General features: G+C 33.9%; 4 protein-coding genes across 13 annotated transcripts; 3 read left to right on the forward strand and 1 right to left on the reverse strand.

Annotated features, from left to right (window-relative positions):
- The first annotated feature begins 4,186 nt into the window (after positions 1–4,186).
- On the forward strand, positions 4,187–5,279 carry LOC109009683 (abscisic acid receptor PYL2). The gene has a single exon (XM_035691128.1). It carries the CDS (start codon positions 4,376–4,378, stop codon positions 4,976–4,978), a length of 603 nt encoding a protein of 200 aa, XP_035547021.1. The 5' UTR covers positions 4,187–4,375; the 3' UTR covers positions 4,979–5,279.
- Positions 5,280–9,186: 3,907 nt separating this feature from the next.
- On the forward strand, positions 9,187–14,304 carry LOC109021085 (homeobox protein ATH1-like). 10 transcript variants are annotated; one of them, XM_035691224.1, is made up of 8 exons: positions 9,187–9,836; positions 10,552–10,624; positions 11,047–11,088; positions 11,186–11,239; positions 11,324–12,739; positions 13,046–13,407; positions 13,557–13,617; positions 13,893–14,304. In XM_035691224.1, the coding sequence occupies exons 5-8, from the start codon at positions 11,549–11,551 to the stop codon at positions 14,055–14,057; spliced, it is 1,779 nt and encodes a 592-aa protein (XP_035547117.1). In that variant the 5' UTR covers positions 9,187–9,836; positions 10,552–10,624; positions 11,047–11,088; positions 11,186–11,239; positions 11,324–11,548; the 3' UTR covers positions 14,058–14,304. The 10 variants fall into 10 exon arrangements, with proteins under 10 accessions (XP_035547117.1, XP_035547112.1, XP_035547113.1 ...); XM_035691219.1 differs by having other exon boundaries at positions 9,187–10,624; positions 11,183–11,239; XM_035691220.1 differs by having other exon boundaries at positions 9,187–10,624; positions 11,186–11,246.
- Positions 14,305–17,014: 2,710 nt separating this feature from the next.
- On the forward strand, positions 17,015–18,492 carry LOC108980983 (inorganic pyrophosphatase 2-like). The gene is made up of 4 exons (XM_035691258.1): positions 17,015–17,159; positions 17,289–17,410; positions 17,551–17,752; positions 18,052–18,492. Exons 1-4 carry the CDS (start codon positions 17,022–17,024, stop codon positions 18,433–18,435), a joined length of 846 nt encoding a protein of 281 aa, XP_035547151.1. The 5' UTR covers positions 17,015–17,021; the 3' UTR covers positions 18,436–18,492.
- Positions 18,493–20,202: 1,710 nt separating this feature from the next.
- LOC109014336 (protein NDL2-like) lies at positions 20,203–24,832 on the reverse strand. The gene is made up of 11 exons (XM_035691346.1): positions 24,725–24,832; positions 24,034–24,133; positions 23,285–23,382; positions 23,075–23,163; positions 22,724–22,784; positions 22,532–22,618; positions 22,376–22,453; positions 22,232–22,288; positions 22,038–22,093; positions 20,869–21,004; positions 20,203–20,769 (listed from the first exon to the last, which is right to left on the reverse strand). The coding sequence occupies exons 1-11, from the start codon at positions 24,782–24,784 to the stop codon at positions 20,548–20,550; spliced, it is 1,044 nt and encodes a 347-aa protein (XP_035547239.1). The 5' UTR covers positions 24,785–24,832; the 3' UTR covers positions 20,203–20,547.
- Positions 24,833–25,853: the final 1,021 nt, after the last annotated feature.

Consider the following 25,853-nt stretch of genomic DNA (forward strand, 5'->3'; position numbering starts at 1 on the left):
TAACATGTATAGAAAATTTAATAAAATCTAATACATTTACTTAACAATAATAACATGCATACAAAATTTAATTTAATTTAATACATGTATATAAAAGAAGAATAAAATTTCAGATTTGTTTTTTTTTTAAATATTATTAAATAATAATATTATAATATATTATACTCTGACCGGTCCGGTCCAGTAACCCAGGCCCGAAAACCCGGTTCATCAGTGAGGTCGCTGGTCAAAAGTGTCCTTGGGTCGGGCCTACTGTATCGGCCCAATTCTGTGTACCGGCTCGATTCTATGTTTTGCCTTTTGTTTTCTTGGACTGGGCCAGGCCCTTTGCAAGTTAAGAAGAAACCCTGTTGGCCTTTCTTCCTCTTCTTCTTCCTTCAGAAGCTACCGCACACTGTTGGCCTTTCCAGCGCCGCACGGTGTTGACTTTTCCACGGTTTGGAGCAACCCTGGACTTCGCGGGCGAATGGGACAACATGATGTCTCCGTCCTCCTTACGCTGCTGACTCACTTTCCCTTTTTTTTTTTTTCTTACAAGAACACCTCATGCGCCTCTACGAATGGGCTTTAGAGCCATCTGCCGCCATCTCAAAGGCGTCGCAGAGGAGATTCCGATCCTCCTCCCTGCACCAACAACCCTCAACCCCAACGAGCTACATAATACGGCTGGACAACGCCCATTCAAGACTACAATCCCTCTACGCCGCCCCTATATGTGTCAAGTCACCGGTACGGTGACACAGCCACCTTACGCTGCATGTTGCCAACACACAGCAGCTCCACCATCATACATGCACTCTGATTTCTCAATTCAGTTTCTCCATCAGACACAATACAATGAGAGAAAATAAGCAAAAGGCTAGAACCGGAAACACATACAACACTTCGCAATTTGCCACCTTCCTCAACTCCCTTTACCCAGTCAAACATAATACAATAAAAGAGAAAAACCAGAAACGCATACAAGTTTACAACACTGTAATTTCTTCAAAACACAGAATAGTCACCATCGTAAATTTATTTGTCAGACCGAAAGTACATGATGTTTTCAGTTGACCATAACATTATAAAATCAACAGAGATAAAATCATATAGCCATTTATTTATGGGCTGTGCTGCGCATGAGCGGCACATCGCAGCACACCGCCCAATTTTTTTTTTTTTTTTTTTTTTCACTCAATGCACTATTAGTGCGCCGGCTTCCATAAGCAGTAGGCTTATATTTATATTTTCTCTTTATTTATTGTATATTTTATTGGATATAAATTTTATATCTGTAACCAGACTTTCTGATATCACAAGTTAAATATTTTAATATAAACATTAATAATTAGATCTTTAATTTTCTATGATCCACAATAATAAATAATAACAATTAGAAAACGTACATCCCTGAATCTCAAATTGATAAAAAATTTAACCTAATTATGAGAGAATGATCGTCCTAACAACTTTATCTCATAAGTCTCTCAATAGCTAGAAACACTCTAATGTTGAAGGTAAGAACCCTTTAACCCCTCAATACTATTTATAAACTTCTGCCTATCAAGAAATCTAAGACTTTAATTTGTGTTTGACTATGATTAGAGATATAGAATTAATCTTATCTATTAGGAGTTTTCTTATCTCATTATAACTCTTCTATTAACTGATAAGTTTTAAGCTATTCCAAACTCTATCATGATGAGTGTGTAGAATATAGAGTTTAAATAAAACTCTTACATTGTTTGGTATCATGATCCGGTCCCAGATTGGTTTCAAAATAGACCACGTACGGCTCGCGTTGATGATCTGATGTTCATACCAGCACACGGCCGGTTTTGCCTCATATGAATCTTTAATGTCAAGTCCCATGCATGCCTCTGAATGAAACATGAACACACTAATTAAAAACCAAAATTTATATTTATTTTATGCGAAATCCCAATTATGGATTTAATTCAAAGTTGATATGTAAGTAATTAATCCGAACGAAGTATTCAGAGTTGATATATAGTTGAATTATGTCAAAGTCACACTGATATGATATATACATCATGACTTGGACCATCCCTCAGCCACATATCAATTCAGTCATGAGGGGATTCAAGTCTCTTGACTGATATGGTAATTATAAGCAGCGTATGATCTAGGTAGTTTGGTTGCTGATCTGTTGGCTAGAGCTGGTGCTAATTAAAAGTGATCAGTCTAAAGTTTTTTTTCTTGTCGTCTTTCTTACCTAGATTAATAAAATTGGAGTTGACAGGTTTGCCAAAATTTAGACATAGATTATAGTTTTTTTAATGTTTTGTATGCGCCTTATTTTTTATAAAGTACGTAAGTAAAGCTGCTAGCTACTAATTATAGTTTACATTTGTAGTGGTATTTTTTTACTATAGTTGTTAATGTTGTTTTTCCTCATATTTTTTGTTTAGTACAGAATATTGATAGTATATATAGTTTCAGTTTTTTGGAATTTGGTTTGGGATTTTGTAACCCCAAATTTCTTTTTTTTACATGGTATTCCTCAGCCGAAAATGAATACTATTAATTAATAAAATTAGGAGTAATGTCACTACAAGAAAACTACTTGTTTCTGATCAGCTATTTTTTGAAAAAATGATTACTTTCTATTAAAATGAGTTTGTTTGTATTGCAAATAGTCGTCGTAAATAATCGATCTGTATATCTATATATGTGCGATATGATCTATAGATAGATGACATGAAAATCTGTGAAAAGTAGTATCATAAAGATCATAAATTAGTCACCAGAGTAAATAGACTTATAATATTGAGAGTGGAAAGGCTGGCTCTCACGCGGAGTTTTGTTAGTTAGACTTCTCACATGATCCACGAATCTCCAGCTTAATTAATTGCCTTTTTTAACGACTGCGACCGATCTATCTTCATGCATCTAAAGATTTTGGCCCTCTTTTCCCCTTTAAATCGCACTTTACCCCGTTCTTCATCCTCACAACTACATGCAATATCCCTTATGATCTTATCAGAAATTGCTAGCAATTAATTATATGATCTTGATCATTTCCTGTTTGTGTGGGTTTTGGAAACTTTTAATTGACTCAAAAATATTCATAATCTATCTGTACTTCTCCAATACGTTTCAAACTGATCGAAATTAGTCTTTTAATTAAAATCATGCTATGGATCAAGAGATCGATGCTGAGATTTAATTAGTTTAAACCAAGTGATCATAACTAATTAACCTAAATTTGCTAGCAACAACGTAATGGAAACAACCAATTAATATAGATTGATTCGAAATGATATGATTCAAATCAAATATAACACCACTGGGTATATAATAAATGTATTGAATCGATTATTTTTAATGAATATATCGACGTGATCACAACTCCGAATTTAAAACTCAAATGGATCAAATAGGAAATGATACTCTAAATCATATATAGAACTATAATGAAATATATAACGTGGTTAATTTAACATATAATAAACAAGAATTATCATAAAATCAAGTTGATATTAGCAGCCTTTATATATGTTTAGACATAGACATAACTCAAGATGTTGATATATATTAATTGAACAGCTGGACAATGATACTATGACATATATACTCTTTAATTTCAAGGAATAATAATTTGGAAGATTGGTCTAGTTCTTGTCCGCAAATTCACTTGAGTTTCAAATGAATCAATGGGGTTGACCTTTTGGTCAGAACTTATATATATAATGGCTGATATCACTCAAAACCAAGCAACTTGATAAGGGTGAGAGAATGGCCTTTCGTATGATAATTATCAAAGACAACTGTTTGAGCAATAATATAGGCCATGTCAGGTTGCTAGCTAAAAGATAAGAGCAAGCTATACACAACAGTTGCTAAAGATCATCACAGGCGTAGTACATTTTCCCGATGTAGTTATTTTATTGCCCACCTCTTTAATTCTCTTAATTTAGACGCAAAATACATTTTCCTTTAAAGTAAAAGGACAACATGTCAGGTTGCTAGCTAAAAGATAAGAGCAAGCTATACACAACAGTTGCTAAAGATCATCACAGGCGTAGTACATTTTCCCGATGTAGTTATTTTATTGCCCACCTCTTTAATTCTCTTAATTTAGACGCAAAATACATTTTCCTTTAAAGTAAAAGGACAACTACTCTTTACTGACAAGTGGGTTGAAGAAATAAATTGGGAAGGGCTAGCTTCATGTGTGTCCAAAAGACAGAGACAGTACTCGATCGCAAAGGCAAATTTTAATAAACTCCCCCTCGTGTGTTCCATTGATTGCTCGCTACTTTACTCCATGAACAACACCACCACCAAAAGCCTTACCCTTTACGGCTAGCAAAGAGATCTTCTTCTTCTTCTTCTTCTTCTTCTTTCTTCTTCTTCTTCTTCTTCTTGCATGCTAAATTTGCTGTTTTTCTGTGCTGCTGCCATGGCCATGGATCCTAACCAAGTTCCTCCTCAAGGTCTAACCCCAGAAGAATACCTCGAGCTCGAGCCCGTCATTTGCAACTACCACAAATTCGAGCCCATGCCCAACACATGCACGTCCCTAATAACACAGAGAATCGATGCTCCGTCTCATGCCGTCTGGCCTTTCGTCCGGAGCTTCGATAACCCCACAAAATACAAGCATTTCATCAAGAGCTGCAACATGAAGGGTGATGGCAGCGTTGGAAGCATAAGAGAGGTCACCGTCGTTTCGGGGCTCCCGGCCTCCACGAGCACCGAGAGGCTGGAGATTTTGGACGACGAGAAGCATATACTGAGCTTTAGGGTTGTCGGCGGTGAGCATAGGCTGAATAATTATCGGTCTGTCACTTCGGTGAATGAGTTTGAGAAGGAAGGGAAGGCTTACACCATTGTCTTAGAGTCTTATGTTGTAGATATACCGGAGGGAAACACCGGCGAGGATACGAAGATGTTTGTGGACACAGTCGTGAAATTAAACCTTCAGAAGCTCGCCGTCGTCGCCATGGCTTCACTGCATGGACATGAATGAAGATTGATGTGCATGCATGGTTGCTTGGGACAATAATGGCCGGTGGGAGGGTTGGAATTTTCTTTTTTTTTTTTTCCTTTTTTTTGAAATTTTAATCAAGTGGTTGGTATATGCAATGGTTCTTTCAACTTTGCAAGTTGGATTTTTTTTTTTTAATGGTTAGACAGTTTGGATTGGTTTGTATATTTGGTTTAATTTGTTGGGTTCTGATCCAGTCTTTATTGTGTAATTCTGAGGCTATTGTTTAATTAAGATATATTTTCAGCTGCTCTTCAATAAAATGCTGAGAAATAGACAAATGACCAAACCAGAAGAGTATATCCCATTAAATTTCATATATATATATATATATATATATATATAATTTCATTAGTACTATAATTCATCGGTATATCAGAGCATATCATCCACATCATCATTTAAATTGTAAGATTTGATTTGTAAAATTTAAATTTTAAAATTTATCTTTTAAATTAAATTATGTTACGTAATTAACAGTATTATATAGTGTAGAAAGATTAAAATAGCAGTATTATATATATATATATATATATATATATATATATTAGATCGATCGAGAAGCTTTAAGATCATTCTTAATGATGGTGTCATACATATGATCATGTGTAAAATTCTTTAAACCTCAATCATTGTTTTTAATCATGTATACTACTCAAACAATTGTGTCTGTTTCTTTGCGGCTAGTACTACTGTCATTATATTTCTAGATCTTTGACCGAACTAATTATTAATTTACATTAGTGACCATGATTTTGGGCCAAGCTTAAACTAAAAGCACTAGACATTCATTATGACACTCATGATATCTTTTCATATGATTATGACCCTTAAACTTGCTTGTAAGCCATCATAATAATTAATTAAATATTTTAGTAGAAACTAGCTAGCTAATCTTAAAAATAAGTCATAACACAGAGAACTTTTTTTCTAATGAGTTTTCGTGTACTCCAAACAAATCCACTACAAGAAAAACAGTATTTGTGATTTTTTTTTGTAACAAAAATGACTATTTACAATAAAAATAGACTCATTTTAATTGAAAATAATCATTTTCCTGAAAATAACAGGTCGTCAATAAGCAGTTTTTTTATAGTGAAAAAATTAATTGATAGGATCATCATTGATCAATTCTCATTGCATGGGAAATGAATATAATATATCGATCGATAGCCTTATTGTGCGCTTATATATATATATATATATATATATGCATGTACATATAATATTGTAACGTGAGAATTCGGATTATTTGAAGACTATTGAGAGACATGAGTAGGTGAGCAGCTTATATATTACTTGGTGTGCAAGCTGTGTGTGCATGCAACATTTTATCGTGTGGCTTGAATGTCAACCCCTAATTCAACGGTAAGGACAAAGTAGCTAGATTGCATATATTTTTTTTGTGGTGACTTGTGAGTAACCTTAAGAGGACATGTGACCTTGAAGCCTCCTCATCTCTCATAAATCATGTGTCAATCTCCTCAGCCACTTATTATTGTTTTTGAGGTTTTTTTTTTTTTTTTTTAACATGTGACATGATTGTACCGTTTTCCTATTCTATTCACCCCTATAAATAGAATAAGAGGGGAGATATATCTATAGTGTATATATATTATACAATATATATTTCCAAGAGTTCAAATCTAGGGTTTAGAATGAGAGATCATAGACACACAAACTGTGACTCGTCACATTTTAATGTTGCTCGAGAAATTCACTCCGATAGCTATATTGTGGTAGGGTTCATTTTATGTGTCTATTCCTTTCCACTTTAGGCTCTAAAATTCAGTCAAACACTCTAAAAAATCCAAATCCTATACGTATAACGTATATGTAGATAAGGGTATGTTATAAAAGATTATGCTGATAAGGTTTGGAAAAATGCTTAGTCTAAAAAAGTTATAAACTAATGTTGTTTGATGTAGTACGGTTATATATTAGCGTTAGGTAAATCTAATATATATTAAACCACATTAATTTATAACCTTTGCTTCTACACTCTTGTTTATAAAACCTAGCAATGTTTTCATGATTAAATTTGGAAAGAAATTCTTAATCATGAAAAGTTTTATAATAAGTGGGACTTTGGACTTCCAATATAACTAAAATGAACATACTGCTAGGTATATATGGGCCTAGGTAGTAGGTTGCACAACCCAACTGACTGGCCCAAATTCGTGATCAGGTTAGGTTAGACCCAGATTACTGTTTGGTGAAGAATAAGATAAGATAAATGGTCAAAATACCAGAACGTTGGTACTCCTTTGTACTCATTCCAATCTTTTAGGGCATGCAGTATTCCTGCCATATTCTTTAATTTCTTGTTCACATGACTGTGTCTTTATTCAGAAAGGAATCAATAATCACAGGATTGTACTATTTGGATATTGTTTCTATTTTGAGTTTTATTGGGAGAGGAAGATTGATAATATTGGGATCGAATAACTCTTCTAATCAGTCGCTATTTATTACTTCATATATTACAGTTTATGAAAAAAATAAACTTTCAAGTGTGAAGTGTGGAGGTGAATAGTGACTAATGTATAACAAAATTCTATCTGGATTATATTTCTCATGGCATATCCATAAGAGAGAATTGCTCAATTAATCACCATCTAGAGGTGAAACCATGCTATTCATGTGCTTGTAGTTCTTTATCAGACATCATATTATTAAAAACTAATATTTATATAAATTATTTTAATGATACAATATTCTTTAATAAAAAAAAAAGATCATATCATTTTAAAAGTAGCAAAAAGAGTACATTTAGATGACAAAAACTGAATTAAAATTATCATTTGGGATTGTGGAAAATTTTATTTTGGGGGGCTACATATCTTTAGAAGTACAGCTTATAGGTATAGCCATTGAATGATTAAGCATTTAACATCCAAAAAAAGTGTTATATCCTTGGAAAAAATTATTCTGCCCACTCAAATGTACCGTCTTAGTTGATCACTGGTCAAAAAAATAAAAAAATTTATTTAATAATTAAGGAAGTAATTTTAAGTATATCAATATATATATTTTTTAAATATTTAAATATAATAAAAAAATAAAAATAAAAAAATTATTGAACAATACGATATGCCCAACAGTAAGAGTGGGGCAGCATAGTAGCCCCACTCTATATTCTTAGTAGCATCTAACAGCTGTGGATCTTTGTTTCAGTTATTGGCCTTTTAAAAATTAAACTTTAGGTAGAAATCCTAAAGACCAAAGTGGGAAATGAGTATATATATTTGGTAAATTATCATAAAAACAAAAAACTATGCGAGCAATGCTATATATGACTTAGGATACATTAGTTTAGAAAGTGGTTTATTATTAAAAAAAAAATTATGTAAACTTTTTATTAGTTTTAAAAAATATATATATATATAATTTATACATTCTAAAACTATAAATATGATTTTTTAAAATTATATATCCTAAAACTAATATTTTTTTTTTTAAGATAATGAGATGAGATAAGATGAGATGATTTTAGATGAGTTGAATAAAATATTATTATAATATTATTTTTTAATATTATTATTGTTTTAAAATTTTTAAAAATTAAATTATTTATTATATTTTATATAAAAAATAAAAAAATTATAATAATAAAGTGAAATTAAATAATTTCTACCATAAATTTTGACGTTACATTTCTATATTATTTCTTGAGAATTACAATTACTGCTCGTGAGTATTCAGACAAAGTGAATTTATTTAACACATCCGTTACAAAGAGACCATCACCCACTTGTCAGAATTTAATGTTATAGGTGAGGTTATTAAACTTTGCAAGAAGAAAACTATTTTTCTTCATTATTTTAAAAAAAATGTCATTTCGGAAAAAAACAGATTGCACATCACACTGTTCTGCTACAGTGTTTATTTATTTCAGCTACATTAATTATTGTCCAATTGTACTTTAAAAAAATTTTTAATTATAACTAAGCATAGTATAATTATTTAAAAATAAAAACTTGAATATATACAAGATTTATATAAAAATAATAATTTTTTAATAATAAATTGTATTTTTTAAAAATAATTATACAATACGTAATATTATTATTATTTTTTTTATGGGCCATTTAAGCTAAACTCATCACTGCCAAATTGCAGGGAAGATTGAATTATCACATCAGTGATCCCAGAAAATCCCCATAGATCGAAGACATTTTAAAAACATTAAGCATATAACTATGATCCAGGAATAAAAGACATCATTCGATTCCTCTGTTTTACAGGTTTATAGAGATTATAATCACTAGGGTCGGGGAGACAATTATGATCACTCAGAGTCTGAGTCCGAGCTCAAAGGATGCCAGCCACCCAAAAAGGAGTAGATGGGGGATTGTAATTGCTACAATAAATTTTGTCAAAGATCTTCCCAATCCCACTAGATAGTCTAGATTTTCCCATCACCCAGTGAGTTTGCTTGCATCATCATTTCAGACTCTTCTCTCTCTCTCACAAAAAAGTACACTGCTAAAACAGTGTTTTCTTTCCCTCTTTACACAGTTGCGTTGCCTTAACCCTTGGTTGTAAGATTCTTAAAAGAAAGTGAGAGACTTGCTTACCCGATTTTACTCTTCTTTCTAATCACATTAGCTTCTCGTCTTAAAATAGGTGAAAAGCAAAGCACTTTCTCTCTGAAAATGGGGCTGAGAAGACCTGGCATGAACAGAAGTTTGAACAGAGAGCATCCAGATATTTTGATTGTGATGATTGCAGAGCAGCAGATAATGAGAGGTGGTGGGGAGGACAAAGGAGATCAGAGACAGGGAAGGGATGGGCCCTCTAAAGACTGCAGCAGAAATGAGTGGCACTGCACCAAGGAGTAATGTGTTTCCCCCTCTCTCCCTATACCCTTGTTTTTACTCGCGTGACGCTTCTGAGTCTCCTCTCTCTCTCTCTCAAAGAAAGAATGAATGGATCCAATTTTATTCATCTCCACCTACCTAGCTCTCTGAAGAAGCCTTTTTTGTCATTTTGGCACTCTTTTAAGTCTCGCGCTTGATGGGTTCTGAGTATCGATAACCTTTATTTTCCAGACCCATTGGCCATTTTTGTTTTGAGCTTTAAATTTTGTGGACAGAAAAAGAAAGAGGGAAAGATTGTGGGTCTTGATGGGGTCTGAGTGAGTCGCTGAGACTCTAAATTTCAGGTTCTCGGGTTTTGGGTTCTTGAAGGAATACCCACTTTTTTCCCCTTCATGTAAAGAAATTTACCCACTTTTTGTATTGGCTCTTTAATTTGTTGGGGTTTGAGCTTGGACAACGTCCGTGATCTTCTTAGCTTTTTCACCTCTTTTTTTGATAAAAAAAGAAACGAAGGATTTTTTCTAAAACCACTGCTTTCTGACTTCTGATTCATACTCTTTTGTGGAAAAAGAGAAAGCTCGATTACTTGTGAACTTTGCGCTGCAGTAGCTTGTGTGGGTTCCAAAAGCAAACCTATGCAGTGCCAAACTGTTTGATTTCGGAGGTATAATTTGGGGAGATCCTATGAACCTGCATGAAAATTCTTGACACTAGTCTTTTGCTTTCTGGAAGGTTTGGTGGAGCAATCTGCAGTCTTCGTGAGTGTTTTGCTGAGCGTGATAGTTCCTCTGCATATGAATGGGAGGTTGGTTGTTCTTACATGTTCCCTTTTGCTTAATGGCGTATGCTTCCACCTTCTATGCAATGTACTCAGAATGGTGCTAACTGCTATAATTTTGACTTTGAAAGTTTTCTAAAACTTAGTATACTGATGCAGGTTTTGAGGTTCATTCTACTGCTTGTTTTGGTACTACTTTGTTGTGTTAAGAGTAACATGGTTTAGGTCTGACTTGGTATTGCTTCTAGGCTTCTATCTCCTGTTGTACCCATCGTTTAAATTTCAGTGTGTTCAAAGATGTAGAGAGCTCAAAGAGATATTCTAAGCAAATTGAATTGTAATGAGCTTCCAGCTCACTTTGTTCCCATTGTTTATGGATATTCATATATAGTTCCTTCGTGTATGCATCTTCTTTTAGTTCTTAATCAATATCTGTTCCACCTCCGCAGGTGTTGAATGATTATTGTCGAACAGAATCTTTACCTTTTATGGTTAGTTATGCCTTGAATATTTGATAACTCCAATTAACTTACATGTTGCCTCTCTGAATATTGATATTGTATTATGTCTTGTTTGTTTGCTAAGAAGATGAAGGGAAAAAAGAAAGTTGCAATTTCATACAAATTAGGGCTTCAGATTGCGGTTCGAAGTGATTTCCTCCCTCGTTTTCTCAATATTGTAATGGTGTGTGCGCTACAATGGATTTTAACTTATTTTCTTTTTTAGGTTGGTCCAGGTTAATGTTACTTGACAGACAACAATTGAAAGCGTGAAGATAATCAGGATTAGAATGTTCTGATCTCCCCTGAAGTTTTAGGAACAGGATTTTCCAGGAGTCAGGATGCCGTTCTTGAAATAAAGCTGGCCTAACATACATTTGAAGCACAAGAATCCAGTTACGCAGCCCTTAGACCATCAATGCATGATGCCTAGTAATTTTTGGTGTCCCATATGATGGAGAATAATTTGTGTATAGTGCCAACAGATATGGGAAGCCGAAGTCCTGTTGTCATAGATGGATTTCTACCAAGGACAACGTCAAACACACTCATGCAATACAACTCATTTGACCTTAACAACCAAAACCACATAATGACTGGATTTCCAGTGCTTTCTGGATTGCAAGGAGAACCAATGAATGGTCTCCATACTAATCTTCATACTCCAAATGTTGAGCGGGTTGTTGATTCTAATGCATTGGTTACATTGCTAGGAAGAAATGCAGCGAGAGATGCATCGCTTTGCAATTCACGTCTCACTGGTAACACTCAGTTTCAAGACCAAGCAGCTGGAGGAGCAGCTATTGCTGCTGCTTCACATGCTACATTCCTGGCTGCAAAATTTGGTCTTCAAGAAAATCTGAACAATTTAGCAATTTTGGCCCCTTCAATCTGTCCTTTGGATGTTTTAGGAACTTATGCTTCAAATGGCTGTTCTAATGCTTCTTTTGCAACATCTTTGAGCTGTGGATATGAAGATGTACTTGGTAATGCGAACACGAAGTGGGATACCAAGTACCCCACTCCACTAGAGCTTGTTGGGAAATCCCCAGTAAGAGCAGAGCCTCAGCCATATTCATCTACAGCAAGTATCATTCCAGATGGATGGATGTCATCACATAGTGGAAATGTGATGGCAAATGCTCCTTGCAGTTCCTCCAATTTTAATAATGAGCTCTCGTTAACTCTTGCTACATCTGAGCCTTCTGTTCTCAATGAGATTAACATCCCGGATCAGTGCTCTGAAATGGGTATGTCTGGTGTGACTCGCCATTGCTTGAATGAAACAACATTAAGTTCTGAACAGACTTGCAACAGTAAGGAGCTTTCTGTAAGTTTTGGCTCTCACAGATCACCTGAGTTCTCTCAAGTAATACTAGGATCAAGATATCTTCATGCAATCCAGGAGATACTTGCTCAAATTGCAAACTATTCACTAGAAAATCTAGACCATATGAGTTATCCAACTGCTTGGAATGAGGCTGGTTCAAATATACCGTTCACTTCAAGTTTCCCTGCTGAAAGATGGATGTCTTCCACAGTTCCTGATGTGGATGGTGGATTGGAGCTTCAAATGGAGTTCACATTGCAAAGACGGACCGTTGAAGCTAAGAAAACCCAACTGCTGACTCTGCTACAAGTGGTATGTCGGTTTGGTTTATTCCACTAGTTAGTTCAACATGTACCTAATTGGGTCTTGATATTAATTATTTTCCTGGTTGAAATAGATTAGTGCTCTGATTTTGTCATGCATATTGGCATTCATGGTTAGGGACCTTGTAACTTACAGTAGTGGAACAAAATAGAAATTTCAATAATGGTTGACCATGTGTCTTCAATTACCCATTTCAATGTTAAAAATTTCAATATTAAAACTTCAATGGTAAAGTTTTTGTTTTAGGCCATATTTTTGCACTTATAAGTCTTGAATAGCTATACTTTTGTGGAGATTCAGGTCGATGACCAATACAACCAATGCGTAGATGAGATCCATACTGTTATATCTGCATTTCATGCTGCTACCGAGTTGGACCCTCAGATACATGCTCGTTTTGCTCTGCAAACAGTGTCTTTCTTGTATAAAAACCTGAGAGAAAGGATTAGCAACTATATCCTTGCAATGGGAGCACATTTTAACAGCACATGCAAGAAAGAGAAGAAAAGATCTTTTGAAACTTCTTTCATCCAAAAGCAATGGGCTCTACAGCAGCTAAAAAGTAAAGATCATCAGTTATGGAGACCCCAACGAGGCTTGCCAGAAAGATCTGTCTCAGTTTTAAGGGCATGGATGTTTCAAAACTTTCTTCATCCGTAAGCTCTCTTAGTGCATAACATTTTGACATTTGTGCTCCCAAGGTTAATAGATTATTGTTCAATTATCAGAGAGATATATTTGGTGAATTTCACATTAGTACATGGATTGATATACAAGGAGCTCTTACACGTTTGATTAATTTCAGGTATCCTAAAGATGCAGAGAAGCATTTACTTGCAGTAAAAAGTGGATTGACTAGAAGCCAGGTACTTCCTGCCTCCATTATAGTGCATTGATCATTGAAGGATATAGAATATTTGGAAATTTTAATAATGACAAGTGCAATGTTTTTTGTATTCCTCCTCCTCTTATGAAAAATCAATCAAAACTGCTTTTTTGGAAATCAGAACAAGATGGAAAGAGCAAGTATAAGAACTCTTTAACCAAGTCGCGCACCCTCACTCTCTTCCTTTGAGACCAGAAGTTTTGCTTCTTTTGTAGACTATTTCTTCAGAACTGTATTTTTATATTATATGATCAGGTATCCAATTGGTTCATCAATGCTCGAGTTCGGCTGTGGAAACCAATGATTGAAGAAATGTACGCTGAGATGAACAGAAGAAAGTTACAACGAGATGAGGAAGGAACCCAAGCCAATCATAGAAACCACGTAAGCATCAACAACCATAGATTTAATTCCACATGAAGCTGAAGGAAGAAAAGGTACATAGAAAATTTCGAGGACAGTTTCTTTGTCATTCTGTAAGAAACAAACCGCATCTAGATCCTGTACATATGCTCTATTGAAGTGTTGGGGGCTTTAATGATTACACTTCTCTTAATCACATGCTTCCCAGCATGAATGCCTTGGGCGAATCAGAATTCTGTGTACTATACGTGGAATTGTTTTGCATGTTTTCTGCAGAATGTAAGATTTCCTTCCATTGAGTTTAGAGTTCTTGTCTTCCATTAGTTGCTGGTTCCAAGTGTGCTTCATCAAACTCCATAGGCTCTATTTGTTGGAAATCTTTTCTCTCACTTTCTTTCCTCACTTTCTTTCCTCTCTCTCTCTCTCTCTCTCTCTCTCTCTCTCTCTCTCTGTGAATTGAATATAATTCTTTCCTGACTGGGAAAAGTTGAACAAAAAGACATTGAAAAAGGGAAAATTGTGGTTCGAGACTCTTGAACCTCAGCTGCTGCAATTTGCAGATCAGAAACTGGAAAATCGTTTTTCTGAAAACATTATTACTTGACTACAGAATACCAAGTCAAGGTGAAGCAGATATCTTAAAAACTAAAAACCGTCATTCTGGAGTGTGCATGTGCTTCATTAAGCATTGCTTACTCAAAATCCTCCCATTCTCGAATTTCACAATGTTAAAGGTTCCTCTTTGGTTTGTATTGAGGATATTTGGTATAGAAAGTATTCAAAGAGATTCAAGTACTATGCGGTATACAAAGTTTTTAAATGAAGTGGTTTAGGTCCGCCGGATAGAGGGGGAGGGGCCGGGGAAGGGAGGACACCACGGAAAACCACCTTGTGAGGGCTAGCTGAATCAAACGAGCAATGCTACACAATCTTAATGTATTACATTTTTTTAATTTTTTTTTAAAATTAATTTGATTCTTCTATTCGTATATTAAATATTAGATAAAAGAAAAACATAATAAAAATTAAAAAAAAAATATGGTATGAAAGTTGTGTGAATAGTTAAAAATTACGTAGATTTTTTCGAATCAAACATGCAATGAGATGATTCGTAGGCCGTGGTTCTCCAATTGCTCCCATGAGGATGAGGAGAGAGGTCTATACTCCTTTTTTAGTCCTAAGTGATTTTTTTTTCTATTTCCTTTTTTCTTTTGTTTTTGTTTTGTATTTATTTGTTTTTAATTAATATAACACTTTTTTTTTATCATTTTTATGTTTTAAGTTGATGTGTTGAATCTTTTGATTATAGAAAATGCTGCTCTTCCTGTAGGAGCTGGGACCTCCTGTGGAATTTTTTTTTTTAATTTTTTTGCCTAGTAATTAAGAAAGTATTTTTATAATGATGTAATTTTTGTTATTTTTTAAAAAATATTTAAAAGTATTAAAATATATATATAATAATCTAAAAAAAATCTAAAATATACTAGCAAGAACTCGTGGCTCTACAGCCACCCTTTGATTATATGCAATCGCGTTTTATTGGATGTCACGTACATCTGGGGATCCCAACAACTAGTAATGGATAATAAACGTTAATGTAATCACAATTGCAGTTGCATGACTTTTAATTTATAAGAAATTAAATTAAATATAATATAAATTAGATCACGTTAATGAGCATTTTTCACAGACTTAACATATATAGTAATATTAAATATAATTTAAGAATGTGTAAATTTCAAGCATCCATTCGGAAAAAAAAAAAAAAAAAAAGATTCATCACGAAAAAGTTAGTTTTATGTATATATTATATATATTTTTCTTACATTTGTCAAAGCCATGCCCGAGACCTGCTGTCTAGAGTATAAATAATTTCACATGAGTGGTGCTATATATATTTATTCTTTCATTTACAATATTTATTTTAAAATTTAAAATTTTATAAATCTTATCGGATCAATATCTGACACATGAATATAATAAATGTTTTATAAATTTTTTTCAGACTTTGGAATTTTTCTCGGCTTATATATAACACCTAAGGGTTTGTTTAGATTTAAAAATGAGATGAAATAATTTTAAATAAAAATAAAATATTATTTTTTAATATTATTATTATTTAAAATTTAAAAAAATTAAATTATTTATTATATTTATATAAAAATTTAATAAAATTATAATAATAAGAAGGAATTAGATAAAACACATAGAGGGAAAAACTCTCATCCGCCCCGCCCCCTGCCATTATGTTAAAAAAAAAAATTTTGGTTTAAAACTATTTTTTTATATCAAAATTATAATATAATTTAAATAATAAATTAAAATTTATAAATATAAAAAAAATTAAATTTATTAGAATTAAATTTTGAATTGATTTGACCTCCTAAATCAATCTTTATATAAGAAGTCAAGACAATACAATAGTCATAAAAACACAAAATGCAATCAAACGAACTCCAAATCTTTCGAACGGTATATCCAACACCAGAATCGTCTCATCAAGTACAACTGTCACATATTAATGGAGGAGTGACTGGACACGCATCAAGTACTACTTTGTCCCATATAAATGTACTTTCTTCTTTCACCATGCCAGGAGCTCGAGTCCTACTAGGACACCAGGATCGTCTTCACCAGTGCTTCTATAAATATATATTTATATATCTAAAAATCTACTCAACTTCTTACTATTCACACAACTTTTACATTCTACATTATTTTTATTTTTTATTTTTTTTTATTAAATATTTATTATATAAATAATGAATAAAAAATTTGAAATAATTTAAAAAGAATAAACTCAAAAAAAAATTTAAAAAAATATTAAAAATTTAAAAAAGTGTAAAATATAGAATGTAGTGAAAGTTGTGTAACAAAGCTCTTTATATATATTTATATATATATATGACCACCTCCATGGTGCTTGCTAAGCTGTAACCAAATTGCTTTTACGTATAAAAGCTTCATTCCCAAGTCTTTCTCTGAAAAAGGGTACGTAAGGAATAAGTGGTGGTTGTAGCAATGGCAGGAGTGGTGGTGGTTTTCGACTTCGACAAGACGATTCTCGACTGCGATAGCGATAACTGGGTTGTGGATGAGTTGGGTATCTCCGAGTTGTTTACCCAGTTCCTCCCTACCTTGCCTTGGAATTCGCTCATGGTTTGTGTTTATTCCATGCATTATTTATTATATATATATATATATATATATTCTTCGTTTCCTTCAACTTTTTTTCTCCCTGCAAATTCGCCATGTTTATAGTCTCTGTAAAAATTACTATATTTTCAGGATAGGATGATGATGGAGCTTCACTCACGGGGAAAAACGATAAAGGACATTGCAGAGTGTTTGAAACATGCTCCACTGAACCCCAGGATTATCTCTGCAATTAAATCAGCCCATGCTTCTGGGTACGTACGTACTTTCCTCAACTCAAATTTCAAACATATACACACATGAGGAGAATTTGATGTATTAGTAATACGTGTTATATATGCTGTAGTAGTTACGAATTCCGAGTTCTGTTAAGGATTTTGTGTACGATTTGCAGGTGTGATTTGAGAATACTCAGTGACGCAAATGCCTTTTTCATCGACACGATTTTGAAACATCATGGTTTGATTGAATGTTTCACAGAAATCAACACGAACCCAAGTTTTATTGATGAGGAAGGCTGGCTTAGAATCTTACCATACCATGATTTCAGTTCTCATTCTCATGGCTGCAGTAGTTGTCCTCCCAACTTGTGCAAGGTGATATAAATTGTCCCAGATCTATATTTACTCTTTTGAGAAAAATATTTACAACTGTAAATTATGCATTCGTTTTATAATCGTTTTGAAAAAAATAAATAAAACATGAGACTACATGAAAAAAATTACTTTTTTAATAGTAAATCTTACTCTTTTTCAAAATAATTACGCGACATTTATGCACTTTACGAATGTAAGTAGAATTATTGCTGCAATGCCAAGATACGTTCCTTTATATTTGCTATTACAACCCAAGTTTCTCAAAGCTTTTTGGCTGATAATAATGCATCTTCCAACAGGGTTTAGTGATGGAAAGGATCCGAGCTTCTCTTCCAGCTGAGGGAAAGAAAAATATCATCTATCTTGGAGATGGAACTGCAGATTTTTGCGCTGGTTTGAAGCTTGAAGAAGGAGATTTTCTGATGCCAAGGAAGAATTACCCAATCTGGGAGATAACTTGCACCAACCGAAGCCTCATCAAGGCAAAAGTCCATGAGTGGAATGATGGGGAGGACCTTGAGACTATATTGCTCGATTTAATAAACCCATTTTTCATTGAAGAGAAATACAATGTGAGAAGCAGTACTACTGATCGAATGGTACTTGCAGTTGAGTGCAAGTTCCTCACGAGTTCAATCCCTGCCCATGAAGCCTCTAGCAATAGTACCCTCCCAGTTCCCTAGTAGTTGTAAAGAATTCTGATTGTTGGCTCAATACGAACATCAATAATTTTTCCTGTATCTTTCTGGCTATAACAATGGCTATCATCCTACGTCTTCTTTAACAGAAACTGAAATAGAAGGCCTAAAAATAATACCTATGTTACGACTTCCCAATCGACGAAACCTATACTTTAAAACAACTAATTAATGATATAATTAGAACTTCATTGAAATATTATAAATAGTAATAACTTCTCATTTTTAAACAATGTGAAATCTCATACGTCACGTACCCTTATCACATATCGTTTGAATAAGTTTTGATACTATTTGTAATGCCTTAATAGAATGAGGATATCATATAGGCTATACTCCAAAAGGAATAGATAATAATACAATCAAGAAGAATTTTACTTATCAATCACTATTCACTCTTATACTTCATACCTAGGGGTGATAAACGGTCCGGTCGGACCGAACGGACTGACCGTTTCGGTCCTGACCGAGACTTAGACCGGTCCGGTCCGATCCACGATTTTTTCAAACTAGACCGGACCGAATGAAAAATAAAAAATAAAAAAAAATTATATATAATAATTGTACAATTACAATATAAATTTTTAAATATATTATTAATACTTGTTAATATTCTATAAATTAACAATATTTTATATATATCTTCATCTAACCTATCACTATTAATAATATAAAATTTTAAATATGCTATTAACACTTGTTAATATTCTATGAATTAATAAATATATAATATCAATTAGTTAATTATATAGTAATTATATAAATTAATAATATAATTTTTATCTAATTTATTATTATTGACCATATAAAATATTTTTTTATTGAGTTTATTACATAATCCACATTAATAAGTTACTTAATTTAATTTAGTATTTTAAATAAATTTTTTTATTAATTATTTAAAAAAAAAAGCCGGACCGACTGGACTGGACCGACCGCTATCGGTCCGGTCCAGTTCAAAAAAAAGATGGAACGAAAATATACAATCCATTGCGGGACCGGACCGGACCGTTTGCAACCCTATTCATACCTATAACTTTTTTATAAAATATAAGGACGTTTTTTATAACGTGAGAATATTTTTTATAGGATATAAAATGTGAAGTAGTAAATAATAATTAATAAGAAGAATTATTTTACAACTAAAGTCTCATTGTAACATTATAAAGAATAAAAACTTTTTATTTCTAAACAACGTATGATCATACACTTCTTAGGAGACGTTTAGATTCGCAAATCATCTCAGCTCATCTCATTACTATTCATTACTATTCAGCAACTTTAACTCACAAATCTCACTACTATTCACAATTCATCTCATTACTATTCACAATCCATCTCAACTCATCTCAGCTCATCTTCGAATCCAAATATCTCTTTAATCTTATCATTATCAATATCACGACTTAAGTAGCTTCTTGGACCCACGTGATGTGACTATGGTCGATAAAAGCTGAAACAACACCTTAAAAGTCCACTCATCATTGCTTTCGAACTTAATTGCCAAAAAAGGGTCCTAATCATTGTTTAAGCATGTACCTACAGAAAGCTTTTTACCAACTACGTAGAGAAAAGAGGCAGACATAGAATACAAGTGTAAACCCACTAATTCTTCCACTTACTTATCAGCCAACCTAAATTCCCATAAAAAGTACAGTCTAGCAACTCAGCATGTTATCTAAAAAGAATTCCTCCACTACCAACAAAAGAATAGAGTCATTGAGAAATCAACGAATAATAAGACACATTTAAAACATCAGAAAAGCATAGCCACCATATCCAAGGCTTATTATTGTGATTATTATCATTCGTTTGTCTCGTTGATGAAGAATTATTTGAGGATTTACAGACAGCTTAGCTTATAGCTCAGCCCACCTCAACTTATAACAGTGATGGCTAAAAGAATGAAAATATATGCTTCCTTTCTATCCCCACCCCTCCACAGTACATCTTTCCTTTTCTTGACCTCTATCTATACAACAACATGGTTACCCTCTCACTTATCAACCCCAAATAACAAAAAGAGAAAATGCAAACCCCTATGATATAATAGACTACAAAAAATTATTTCTTCCACTCCTTTTGATCTTTCTAATTTCATACTTGCAGAGAAATTCGTGTTTTTATAGGTTTCAACTTCAGGCCCATACTTTCAGGTGAAAGAAGCTCCGGAGCAATGCAAGACGGACTCAAGGGGCTCCTTGGGCTGACACTTGATTGAGATGGTCTATACAAGCCGTATCCCATAAGGAAGTACTCCAATGGTATCAACATGGCATGAGGCTGCTCCTCTGTTACCATCGACCCACATGTCTGAACCTGTATGTTTGTTCCCCACACCCCCCCAGTAAATAAAAGCTCATTCTCACGATAGCCATATATGAACATAAAATAGGATGGGATAGAGCTGTTGCATACCTCAACTAATGCACTGTATCGCCTATCTAGATTGGAAGTCATGTGGAGAGCCTCTGAGTGAAATGGAGAGTTATCCCCAACAAAAATTAGAGAACGGCATTGTAGTTTTCTCAATCCCTCTGTAATGTCAGGTCTCCTGCTAGACATAAAAAATAAAGTTACTCCAAATCTCTAGGCATTAGCATGTGTGTGAATCACGTTTTTTCAATGTGGGACTTCAATTATAAAAACACAAGGGCAAGGTAACCCACACCATGGAAGACAATCATCTATAAAGTGGTAAACAGTCAATGCACACATAATCAACAGCACATTTTCTAGAGGATGGCAAATCCTCACACTGATCAGTTATGATATATAAAGAATTTAAGATATCTTATACGGGTGATAAAGTCTGCATATTAATATTTGAGGATGCACGGTCCTATCCTCTTCCATAAAACAATGTGAGGTAGGGCTGTACAAAAACTGAAAAACCGACCTAGACCGACTCAGACCGGCCGCTGGAGCTTAGAACCGGCCGAAACCGGTGGAGAACCGGTCGGCGTGCGACAGCAAATAGAGAAAACCGATATCGGCCAGTTCGGCGTCGGTTTGAACCATATTCAAGCCGCTAAACCGGCCGACTAAATAAACTATTTTTTTTATATATATTTTGTACTTAAAACGACACCGTTCTACTTAAGTTTAAGTGGAACGGTGTCGTTTTAATCCTTAGTTGTGTTTTAAACACAACTTATACGACGGGCGTTGTTTAATTCATAACGATTTAAAAAAAATTAAGTAGAAAGACGCCGTTTCGTTTAAACCAAACGGCGTCGTTTCAAAATAGCTTCGTCTTCTTCCTCGCGTTCTTACCAGCCCTCTCTCTCTCTCTCTCTGAAACCAACAGAGAAATGAAGCAACGGTTTCGGCCGGTGTTTCTCCTCCCCGTCAATCAGTTTCAGCCGGTTTTCTCCCCCGCAAATTAACTTTCGGTCGGCGTCAGTTTTGCCCAAAAACCGAACCGAAAGGGTTGGTTTTCACCCCTAATGTGAGGATGCACCCTAGGATTGCACTCAACCATAGAAGGATTTCAAATTAGACATTCATGCCCTATGTACTAAATTCCAAGGATTTTACCCTTACTATGGAAAGTAAACCAAAACCATCTTAAAAACAGGATTTACCCATTGATTGCTTCCAGAAACCGCCAAACATTTGAACTCTGCCTCTCCTCCAAAGACTGTTGAAGGAAACATAATGTCATGGAAGTCAGACAAAGTGCTCAGCCTTTTACCACAATTATCACTCATCTTTCAATTAATAAATAGATTATTAAAAGAAAAAAGGAAGGAAATATGGGTAAAGTTGGAGGACTGACTCTTCTACATGTCTGAACTATATCTGACTCTGATATTTGAGCACTGCCATGAACTTCCTGCCACCATTATTTAAAATCCAGTTATCTACCGAACAAAGTATCAAAACATGAAGATCAATGGAGGAAACTTAAGCACAGGCATACCTTGCTGAAGTACCTCTTAAGCAATAGCTCAGTCACCACACCACACATGCCATAAAAATAGAGCAAGTTTGACATCACCTATAGATTATATTAAATCTCATATAAGAATAAGATTCTCCAACCCAAATAATTAGCAAAAAGTTTCAGAAAAAGAACCTTATTATACAACCATTCCGTCCAAGAGGGGGCTTTGCATAGAGGAGAGATGAGTATCAATCCAAGAACACGTTGTCTGTATTTCATCTGTCATCAAGAGTGATAGTTCGGTCATTTAACTTTCAAGTGTCCAAAACAGAACCTAAAAGTCGCAAACAAAACACGTGTGCTGTGCCATGGGAGACAACTTACAGCAAATAGGGTCAGGACATAAGCTCCTGCTGTAACCCCCATACACATCACAGCACCAAGTCTGGGCGAGAGAGAGAGAGAGAGAGAGAGAGAGAGATCAGTCACTTCCCTTAATTATATACAGATCATGATGAAAGAATAAAACAACATAAATGAGATCTTTTTTCATAACATTTGAAATGTCATATCACATCTTTTCAGACAACTACATAAGCATTACTAGCCACCAACATAAACTAGGATAGTCATACCAACTGAAACTATAGGAAGCAAATGAGAACCCTAGGGAGAGTTCATGATTAGCCAATGCTTAAAAAGAGAACAGATACGAATCAAGTGAAACAAAATTACCCAAAGAAATCGAGAACCTCGACAATCTGATCTGCTAAATCATCAGCGGAAAGCAAAGGCTTTTCGGGGCTGATTTCAGCAGCTCCCAACTGCAACAGCTCTTGAAGAAACAAATTATGTTAATTATTGCATTTAATAAATAACATAGTAATGCAATGCAGATATGAAAATCAAACATTACCAAAATATGTCAAATAGTAAGTTACAAACCTCATGCCCTGGAGGACTAATATGATATATGCAAAAATTGTGGAGCAGCAAGGAACATGCTTCTGGACAAAAGAATAATCCTTGAAAGCAGGACACATCTGATCAATCACATACAGCCAAAAGATAAGTTAGAGCTTGGTAGCATGGTGAAACAGGTTTATAGTATCATCTGACTTCTTTAATTTCTTGATGTAACAAATCAAGAAACATGTTATCAATAAAATCCTTGTTTTACTGATAAAAAAAAGAAACATATGATGCATATTTTCATTTTTCGTACCCTAAAACATGCACGGTGTGGATTCAAATTTAAACTATGGCCATGCATGAAGAACACATGTATTTTGATGAGAGTTGAGGGAAAGCAAACATATTTCTTACAAGACATTCATTGTCCCAAGTCCACAGAACTACGCAACTTAAAGCTGAAATAATTTGGCTGTCTATCATTTACAAAAAATTATGGACGATGCAAGTTTCCAGCAATTCATTCTTATGTCACTCGTTTCCCAAAATTTTGGACAATTTGATCATGTTCTCCATACTAAAAAAAAAAAAAAAAAAACTATATATACCAAAAATCAACATAAAAGCATTGGAAATTAATAAGTATATCTATCGATATACCATAAATTAACGGGCTTGGTGAGGAAGATGCAGTGTTGGACATCCCGCATACACGACGGTCTAAAATTCGAATCCACATGAACGGAAAACACTTTGTAAAAAATGAAGTTAAATTTACTCACGATTTAGACCTAAATCTGGATAAGTGACAAGAGCTGGCTTGTCCGGGTCTCCATACACAGCAACAGACACAGAACCAAGAGAAGTTTCTATACGGTGCTCCTGCAAGACATATTTCAATAGGCGCATAACAGTTTCAGTCATATTCAGAACCGAGCAAATTAAATAGGCAAATAAACTCCTCAAGACCCAAATCCATTCCAGCCATCCTATTTGTGAATTCCCAACCTTAGAATCAAAGACAGAGCAAGGTCCAGTTTTGTTGGCACTACAGTAAAGCTTAACTCAATTTAAAATACAACAAATGAAACCAATCTAATACTCTAATACTAAATCCTAACAGCAACATTTGCAGTCAACAACCAGAAGAGCAACTTTAATGCTGACAATTTTTCCAAGCATATCATCGGATTTTTCCTTGAAAACACAATGAATTAACCGACTATAGAGAAAGAGAGAATATAACAATCATGGCAAAAGAAACCAAAATGAATAAATTATTACTCTGTTATTCAATGCCAAACTAAAACTTGTTCAAAAGAACATCAAGTTGGTCAGATGTTTGCAGCATGCTTAGTTGGGAGGAGAGACTGGTCTTTTAGTTTTTTCCGTGTACTACATTTCTAAGCAACCAAACATATCATTGCGCACATTAAATAGTAGATGCAAAGATAAGAGAAGAATGCAGGTTACCCTTCCGCCGAAAGAGATCCCCTCCATATCCACTGATACAGAGTCGCTCGAATCACCCATCTCTCTCTCTCTCTCTCTCTCTCTCTCAATTTGCAGAGGGCATTTGGCTTCGGCTTAGGCCTCCATGGCATTTTATATACCAGTCTCCCTCCTCTCTATCTCCAATTTTAAAAACTAACTCGTGATTAACTCACACGGGTCGCTCCGAGTCACCGACGCTCTGACAGAATGCTCACGAGCGTCGGGCACGTAATTCTGCGACCCGGGTGTCTGGTTAAAACATTAACCACAGTTAGCGAGACCGACAGTTTTTGTTCAAATACTATATTACCCTTGTGGCCCCCAGACACGACAACGACGCGTTTGTTTAATTTCCATGCATTCAACTTCTCCCTCTCTCTTTAATTTCTTTCTTTTTTCTTCTCCTATTAGTTATTTCCCCTTTTCTCTTTTTCTTTTCTATTTTTTCTTTCATTTTATTTAATGAGTTAATATACATATCCCAGATAGGGATTGCTCATAAAAAGTCCATACAAAAAAATTTTAAAATTATAATAATATTTTTTTCTTTTATTCTCATTTATTAATAAGACTGAACAAGGAATCTCTTATTCAAAATTGTAAATAGAATTTCTCTTATTTAATTAAATCATTAATCAAAGTTGGTTTGTGCTAAATTAAACTTTCAAAACACTTCTAGAATAAATATTATAAATCTGATTCTCAAAAAACAATGATATTAAAAGAATAATCTAACATTAATTGTTACCTTTCAAGAAAATATCATATTTATTAATGTTATTATAATCATAATAATAAAATAAAGAAAATAATGATAGATGCACAATTGTTTTTACAATTCTTTAATTTTATATTAGAGGTATTTTTATAAAATAATTTATAAAACGAACGTCAATTTACATTAATATCTTTATTTTAAAATAAGTAAAAATGTTTATGCATATATAATTATTTTAATAATAATCCTAATCATTTTATTGGGATTTTATTACATCCTAAAGTTCTAAAGAATACTTGCTTTTTGGTCGATTCCTTCCATCATTTTGTGCTTAGAAACGATCATTTTATCGAACTAAATGATAGACATGTATATATAACTAATAATTGA

The sequence above is a fragment of the Juglans regia genome, chromosome 6 (assembly GCF_001411555.2).
Source record: "Juglans regia cultivar Chandler chromosome 6, Walnut 2.0, whole genome shotgun sequence".
In the NCBI taxonomy this organism is placed as follows: Eukaryota; Viridiplantae; Streptophyta; class Magnoliopsida; order Fagales; family Juglandaceae; genus Juglans; species Juglans regia.